This window comes from Benincasa hispida, chromosome 3 (genome assembly GCF_027475165.1).
Source record: "Benincasa hispida cultivar pf3 chromosome 3, pf3_genome.v1.1, whole genome shotgun sequence".
Classification (NCBI taxonomy): Eukaryota; Viridiplantae; Streptophyta; class Magnoliopsida; order Cucurbitales; family Cucurbitaceae; genus Benincasa; species Benincasa hispida.
Genome location: NC_143480.1, coordinates 50,402,741 through 50,411,501, shown reverse-complemented (window position 1 = coordinate 50,411,501; position 8,761 = coordinate 50,402,741). Strand labels below are relative to the sequence as shown.

At 28.5% G+C, this 8,761-nt stretch overlaps 1 protein-coding gene across 2 annotated transcripts; it reads right to left on the bottom strand.

The window, feature by feature from the left end:
* Positions 1 to 612: 612 nt before the first annotated feature.
* Positions 613 to 4,834, bottom strand: LOC120074208 (Yippee family putative zinc-binding protein). Of its 2 annotated transcripts, none has more exons than XM_039027262.2 (6): positions 4,366 to 4,834; positions 4,075 to 4,219; positions 2,390 to 2,433; positions 1,529 to 1,637; positions 1,391 to 1,446; positions 613 to 987 (listed from the first exon to the last, which is right to left on the bottom strand). In XM_039027262.2, exons 2-6 carry the CDS (start codon positions 4,168 to 4,170, stop codon positions 903 to 905), a joined length of 390 nt encoding a protein of 129 aa, XP_038883190.1. In that variant the 5' UTR covers positions 4,171 to 4,219; positions 4,366 to 4,834; the 3' UTR covers positions 613 to 902. The 2 variants fall into 2 exon arrangements, with proteins under 2 accessions (XP_038883190.1, XP_038883192.1); XM_039027264.2 differs by having other exon boundaries at positions 4,075 to 4,227; positions 4,366 to 4,638.
* Between the last annotated feature and the right edge of the window lie 3,927 nt (positions 4,835 to 8,761).

Below are 8,761 nucleotides of genomic sequence, written 5' to 3'. Positions count from 1 at the left end.
TTGAGAATAAACTTAGAATAATAAGTTGAATATATGGTTGCATATGCTTTTCATATGATCATAAGTTCAAAGCCTGCTCTCAATTGTGAATCTTTATATATGCCTTAATGTGTAATTTAAATATCTAATTATTAATATTTGAAATGATAATTAGTGTCTTATCTATTACAAATCTTTTCACTTGTTTTTGTTATCCTTTCACTTCTAGAATAGATATATATTGTTTTTTTTTTATAGTTGTTTAGTTCATATTTGATTGTTCTTGAGCTCCGTGCAAATTTTCCTTCAAGCTCATATCCATTATTATCCTCTAATAAAAAATTATAGGGCAAAATTGCAAAAACAAGTCTCATGTATGGTGGTAATTGCAATTTCACCCTCAAACTTTGAGGGTGAAATTGCAAGTGCCACCCATTACTTGAGGGGTGATTTTACAACCTCCCTAAAATTTTATTAATTCACACTCTAAGCCTTCTTATGGCCTGAAGTTCACTTCAAATTTTCAAAATTTTCAGTATTTCTAAATTTAGAACAAAATATCTCTTTAGACAATATTCAAAACTGTGATAGTCCCAAAATCTGAATAGAGGAATAAGATGATTGCAACTGCCATTTAAAATGAACTGAGACAAAATTTGTAAAGTTGAATTAGAAAGGAGCATCCATTGTTCATTCCAACATCCTAAAAATTGATTCTATCAATTTCAATTTGAAAGTAAAAAAGAACTGGAAAAAGAAGAATAAAAAATGGTTCTTGTGCTACTAGCCAAAACTGCAGGGGCAGTGTACCAAAAAGCTTAAGAAAGAGCTAAAGGGCAAAAAGATGAAACAAATAAAAAAGAGGCTGAGAGAAGAATGTACAGAAGAAAATGATTTTATTTACTTTTAAACTTGGCAGCAGATCAGGCATCGTCACCATCGCTTCCTGCAAGCTGTGGATCATGACTGGCTAAATAGCTGTTTCCATCAGGACCCAACACCTTGAACCTGCAAAGATTTTTCCGAACACCAAAAAGAAGTCAAGAACCGTGTTTACGACCTTACTTGAACATAATCTGTTCTACAGGTTGTACAACAGTGTCTTTGAGTTCTAAAAAGGCAAAATCTTCACATAATTTACAGAAATATTGATAGATCATAATGTGTACTAAATTTGATATTTGACCAAGATCACTTCTTCCTGATGTTTATGTCCAGCTTAAGATCAAAATTTATAGCAGAGAGATGTCAAGAACGCAATCGATGTGCTTGATTCAAAGTTTTTTTTTTTTTTTTGTTAATGTAAAAGAACATAGCTCAACTAATTTAAGCATATATCCTTGGCCAAGAAGACAGAGGTCTTCGTATGTTGTTTAACTAAGGGAAAAAAAACAAAGTATAGTGGCCTTACATCTCAAGGATATATTTTCCTTCCTTGTACTTTTGGGATTTGTCATAGGCAACCTCCTGTGCAATTAATAAAGAGTTATCAGGAAAAGGTTTGACAATCAAGAGATAAAACAAAGCAAGAAAGAAAATAAGATCTTACATATTTCCAACCAAGAATTGAGCCACAACCAACACAAAATATGTCAACAACAGTGTGCAGTCCCGTGATCATCATCCGCTCTTCTTGTTCTCCAACTGTGACATTGACACTGCCATGCATTATGGAAATCAAAATGTTAACTGAAGGTTTAATGATAATGACACTTTCTTGTAAGGAACAATTTCAGGGCACCTATGAAATAAAGGCTGTTGGAATCACAATCTAATTCCTAAGCAAGCATCATCCACAAGTTTCCAGAAACAAAATACAATGGGTGAAGCACAGGCAGCTAGATACCGATATCATTTTTCTTGTTTGATATATCGATTTTTTACAGTGGACAATGATATACTACTGTTAATTAGCTCATGCCATGTAGGGTTGCAGTTAATTTTTGCATTAGAATACTACTAAGAAAGACCAATACCCCATTCCTACAGGAGAGGAATCAATGAGAACAGGACAAGGGATGTGTGAATTTGTTAGATAACATAATGTATGTATAAAATACTTAGATGATCAAAAGCAGCAACAATGTTCTTGCTCCAGTACAAGCACCCAATTTATACCCTTAATATCAAACATTTTGTTTTGCACTCGGAAAGAGGACCATTATATACTTGCCCATGATTCCATTGAATCTAGATGCCCACCCTTCAATAACTCCAAATATTGTACTTTTGTTTTTTTAAACAAAAATCCTACTTTTCATTGAAAAAAATAATAAAAAACAAGGTACAAGAATACAGCTAAACAATAAAAGAGTTCAACTAAAATAGAAAGGAGCTCAATCAAGTAAATTAAGACCTAAAGGATAATTACAGAAAACTTAAAACAACGATGACCAAAGAGTAAACTCACACGTTATTAAATAAGTACGCCCTCCCATGCCTGCAATGAAAAGTCTGAAACAAAAGAAAAGCATAGTTATATTAGTATATCATGCATCATTTGGATACTATATGCAGGTGTGGGACAAAAAAAGACTGTAAGCTTATAAATATAAATGTAGAAGTTCTCGAGAACTAATTTTCTTGTAGAGTTATTAAGTATAAGGAATAGTTTAGTCATGGAACCCACGGTGTAAAGAGTTGAGTTAACAAGTCACGTAATTGATGTTTTTTAATTGTAGGGCCCATAAACTCCTTAAGACCAAACAAGGAGTGGAGTGAGCAACTCCACTTCCTCCAATTCCTATTTCTTGGGCCAAACATGTCCTAGAAGATAAGATCCAAAAGTTTTTCTCAACAATAAGGTACAATCTAGTGCTTGACATAAAGATACCAATGCTCAAATCAGCAAACCATATTATACAGTAAAAACAAGTTCTACACGCATCTCAGCAGCCACATAAAGATACAACTGCATGTGAAAGTAGAAAAAGACACAGACAAACAAACATATTCAATATCCAAGAGGCTCAAATTCCTATCATCCATGTAACTAAAGATACTCAATTTACAAGAAAACTATATGGGCGGATGGAACCTTCAGGACAAGGGAGTATATATAAGGCAATCGTATAAATATAAATACTTGAATGACCATGCAATTAGAATCTTCATTAGCACTAACCATACATCTGATATTTCTGATAAGTATGATAAAATCAATGACTGTATGAACAAGAAATCCAATCGTTAAATCTACCAAGCAAATATGTGATGAGTTTAGTCAATCGATGAATGCACAATTAATTTAACAAAGAAACTGAGCAACCCAGGTAGCAAATTCAGCGCTACAAGCAAAAGACTTAGACAGAATTGAGGATTAAAACAAATAACAATTTTCTGACACGTCCTAGTTTTTAAACATAAATTAAAATGTATAAAGGTTGAGGATCTCATGTTCGAAAGATGGAAACCTCACAAATTTTAGAAGTTATATTTGCTACTATTAACTCCTCCAATTAGTTTTAAGATGAAATCTCATGTTTCTCTAATTTGGTATAAAAGGCCATGAGATCTAGTTCAAGAACAGCGACTCCAAAGAAGCATCACCTTGAAGAGCCTGTTAAGGATCCCACATTGGAAATATGAGGAGACCCCACAATCTTTATAATCTCCTAATTGTAAATTAGTTTTGAGATGAAATATTAAAGCTAATGAATATCCTCAATCCCAAACAGATATTCAGTAAAAAAAAAAATTATGACCCAAGAATGGGAATCCAAGGCACTACTCTTTCTATTGTCAATTGGTTTTGAGACCAAACCCCATGTTCCTCTAATTATAAGTGGCATTCAAAAGCTAGGAATCAAAATTCTCAAAACGGTTGCGTGGTCCCAAAGCATTAAGATCCTTTTTCCTGAATCAAACTTTTAGAGCATTAAAGACTTTTTTTTTTCCAATAGAGCCGATTTCCTTCTACTTTACAAAAAATAAAAACCCGAAACAAAGAATTACTAACTGGTAATTAGTTAGCTTCCGTAAAACACAAGTCAAGAAGAAAATCAACAAATCGCTACAAAAAAGAAAAATAAAAATAAAATAAAATACTTGTGTTACTCATATATGCATGTGGAAAAGAGGAATCGGATTAAATACCCTTGAAATTATGTCTTTAGAAAGGGCGAGATGAGTTTTACAGTGTTTGCAACTATAACAATTTCCTTCCAGAGTAATAAAAAATAGCCTTCCCATCTCTTCTTCCCCTTGCAGCAATATCTCTAACAATCCTCTATTTCCTTCCCTACAGAACTAAGCATAAAAATCAGCTTCCGTTCGAAGAGAAACAAGTACATTAGAATCGGAAAAACAAAGAAAATTTATGAGATATCGATCTAGTGAAGAAGAAGAAGAAGAATAACAACAAAACTAAGATCGGTAGGATCGTACCTCAAAATGCAAATTCTGGGAAGGCTGAAACTGAGGAAACAGAGGAAGCGTAATGAGAATCGAATGATCGTCGCTGGCACTCGCCGATGGAATTCAACAAGAGATCGAAAACAAAAAACAAAGAATTCGATCGATTCCAGTATTTATAAATTCGAAAACGCGTGCGAAATTGAAATTGAAATTGAAATTAAAGTTTCAGTTTTTTTAATTTAAAAAAACTTAAAAAAAAAAAAAGAAAAAAAGAAATCTCTCGTGCAATGCATATTTTATTCTACCATATATTGAAAAAAAATTCAAGTACTTTTATAAGAAAAAAAATCCAAATATACACTTTTAGATAATACTTTATGTTAAAAAATAAAAATAAAAAATTAATAAGTTACCATCGAAGAATAATTGTTAGAAAAATAACATTTTTTTTTTTAGAAATAAGTTAAAAAAAAAATAACTTGAATAACTTGTATTTACTAATAATTTACACGAATATTTCCACATGTTTGATATTGGCATAAAGGCAAACGGTAAAAAGATCTCAAAAAATCTGAAAAAAAAAACAAAACAAAAATCATGCCTTAAATATAGTAGTAGTTACAATTATTTACTTTCGAACTTTAAATCCTAAAAATTTAATTTCTAAACTTATACAATTGTTAAAATTGAATAATCAAATTTATACCATTAAGTTCAATTTTTAGCATTTGAGTGTCTAATTTCTACAAAAAATTATTGATGTTAAATTTTGGTGGAAGGGTAAATTTATCTCGGTGTGGTGCTTGCCCGTGATCAATACAACCCAAAAAAAATTATAGTATCTAAATTGACTTATTTCCTTTGTTTCTTCCTCCTATTTTATAGAGTTCTCTTGATCTAATCATTTTTCTCTAAGGTTTTCGAATTGCTCCCTCAACCCTAAAATCCCATTTTTTTTGGACTTGGGGCAATCTCTTAGGATCGGCCTTGCTTGCCTCGTGTTGCTTTCTCTCTCCCTATTCTATCTCTTCTTAGATTTTAGCATTTTGGCCCGTTATTTGATTTAAACTTTATTCTTTACAATTTTATTTCTAGATTCCAAAATCACCCGTAACATATTATAAGCTTATACGTCTAATAACATTTGTATAAATTTGAACACTCAAGTTTTACAAATGAAAGTTTGAGGGTTAATTACAATAACTACTACCATTAGGGATTGTATTCGTAATTTGCCTATCAACAATAAGTATCACAACCAAATATTTATTTATTAATTTAAATATATCTTTTTTTTAAAATATTTTCCAGAAATATCCATCAAATGGTCTTCTCTATAAATAATTCTCTAATAAATATACATTTTATTTTAAGTTTTTTTTTTTTTTTTTTTTTGCACGGGTTTATATCAAGTTATTCTGAAAATGTTTTGGTAGTGTTGTAGAGACATGCTATTCAAAATTCAAATTTGTTGCTCCAAAATATATTATTTAGTCACTTTCGATTCGAATTGACCAAGGCCATTTTCATGCAATTGAAAATAAAATAAAATAAAGGTCAGCTTTATTATTTATGAGACAAAAATAATTGTAAAAAAAAATTAAAATAATTATTTAATTGAACAACCTGTTAAAATTTTAAAAAATAGTACTGAAAAATCCAAATCTACACTTTAGATAATACTTCATGTGAAACTTCTGTATGTAAAATATTTATTTGGATCTCTTCCATATCTTTGCCGTTAAATTTAAATAGGCGACGAGTAATTGGAAGAATATTTTTTTATTATTAAATAATTAATATAAATAAAAATAGTCGTTAAAGAGCCAAATCTATCCACATCAAAATAAACATAATGTTTTTAAATTACTAAATAACGAATATGAAGGTTTTAAATATTGAAATAAATAATATTTTGATTTGAATTAAAATTTGAAAGTATATCCAAATCAAAATAAAATATATATATTTTCTAATTATTGAATATTTATGCAAAATATTTAAAATAATGAAATAAGGCATCCATATCAAAACAAAGATAATGTTTTTAAATTGCTAAATAACGAATATGAAGGTTTTAAAAATTGAAATAAATAATATTTTGATTTAAATTAAAGTTTGAAAATAAATGAATAATTAGATTATATCCAAATCAAAATAAAAAATATATATGTTTTTAATTATTGAATATTAATACAAAATATTTAAAAATATGAAGTAAGGTATCCATATCAAAATAAAAATTATGTTTTTAAGTTACTGAATGACGAAAATGAAGGTTTTAAAAATTGAAATAAATAATATTTTGATTCAAATTAAATTTTGAAATTGAATGAATAATTAGATTATATCCAAGTCAAAATAAAAAATATATTTTTTAATTATTGAACATTAATTCAAAATATTTAAAAATATGTAGTAAGGTATCCTTATCAAAACAAAGATAATGTTTTTAAATTACTAAATAACGAATATGAAGGTTTTAAAAATTGAAATAAATAATATTTTGATTTAAATTAAAGTTTGAAAAATTAAATAAATAATTAGATTATATCCAACTCAAAATAAAATTTTTAATTGTTGAATATTAATTCAAAATATTTAAAAATATTAAGTAAGGTATCCATATCAAAATAAAAACAATGTTTTTGAAATACTAAATAACGAATATGAAGGTTTTAAAAATTGAAAATAAATAATATTTTGATTTAAATTAAAGTTTAAAATTAAATGAATAGTTGGATTATATCCAAATCAAAATAAAATATATATTTTTTAGTTATTGAATATTAATTCAAAATATTTAAAAATATTAAGTAAGGTATTCATATCAAAATAAAAATAATGTTTTTAAATTACTAAATAACGAATATGAAGTTTTTAAAATTGAAATAAATAATATTTTGATTTAAATTAAAGTTTGAAATTGAATAATTAGATTATGTCCAAATCAAAATAATATATATAAATATAAATATATATATATATTATTAATTATTGAATATTAATTCAAAATATTTAAAAGTATTAAGTAAGAAACCAAATGATACAAATAAAATAAAAGTTTGAATTAATTAGGTAGCCAAATGATGCTAAATTAATTAGGTAATCAAATGATGCTAATCGAAATAAAAATTAATAATTTTAAGTTTCAGTTTGTCCCTTTTACTATATTTGATTTGTATTATTTTGATATTATAATATATTTTAGCAATTAAGTAGCTAATTTACAACTACTATTTAATTAATTACTTAGTTAGGAACCAAAATTTAATCCAAAGTTATTCTCTCTACTTAGTTTGATTTAATATCTCTTATACATCAATTGTATTTTTAAACTTTTGTAATTGAATTACATTTTAAACTTTAAAAAACATGTGTAATGGATGCTTTTCACACGAGATTTCTAGATAAATTTAATTCGTAGAATTTGAATTTTGTATTTGTATTAATTTCAATATAGTGAATACAATCACTAATCACTAATACATAACCCTTTGATGTTTTCTCTCGAAAAAGTGAACTATAATGTTAAGCTTGTTGATCTTCCTAGATGATCGGTCTTTAGATTTGATGATCGGTCTTTAGATTTGATGATCTTCTTGGAGTATTGACCTTTGGACTTGTTGATCAACTTGGATTGGCCTCTGGCTTGTTAATCGACTTGTGAGTTTTTCCTTGAATTCGAGGAGATTGAATAGATTGAATCCACAGTCTTTAAAACTTGAAAGGTTTCAGTCAGACTTGGGAACTTGGTTGCTTGAGAAACTTGAGAGCTGGTTTCAGTCAGACTTGGGAACTTGGTTGCTTGAGAAACTTGAGAGCTTGAAGAGTTCGATCTTCAATTCATCAGAGTTGCTTAAGCTTTGGTCTTCAATTTTTTTTTGGAGTTTGAGAACTTGGGAGCTTCGATCTTGAAGGGCAAGACCTCTATTTATAGAGGATTTCCATGGGCTTTAAGTGGGTTTGGATCCCTTTGTTGTTGGACCTAAATATTGGGCTAGAGCACAATCTTTAATTTGGCCCAAATTTTCACTATGAGCTTGAATTGGATTTGGCTCGAACAACTTTAATTACTCGACCCGGTCAAATTTATAATTTCCATAATGAGCCCGGGTTTTCGATGTGATGATGTGGTGAAGTTTAATTGGCCGAAATTTTTCATTCAACAAATGCCAGTGAACCTTGAAAGAGATAATTTGAAATCAAAGTATGATTTTGACTCCTTTAATTTGAAGCATCATCTTGATCAAAGTATGAGAATTTGGCTCAAAATGTTGATTTATAATTTTGTTTGCTCAACACACTTTTCGCCAAATAAACAAAAGATGACTTTTAGTCCTTGACTTTCTTGTTCCCGAGTAAATTTCAATTTGAACTAAAGTATAATTTATGCTCTACTTTAATTGAAAATTGAATTTTGAGT

Excerpts from the sequence above, each read along its gene's own strand:
- LOC120074208 (XM_039027262.2), bottom strand. The coding sequence starts at position 4,170 with ATGGGAAGGCTATTTTTTATTACTCTGGAAGGAAATTGTTATAGTTGC. Across the intron at positions 1,638-2,389 it reads GCGTACTTATTTAATAACGT|TGTCAATGTCACAGTTGGAG; the intron begins GTGAGTTTACTC and ends AATGCATGGCAG. Across the intron at positions 988-1,390 it reads GGAAAATATATCCTTGAGAT|GTTCAAGGTGTTGGGTCCTG; the intron begins GTAAGGCCACTA and ends AAATCTTTGCAG.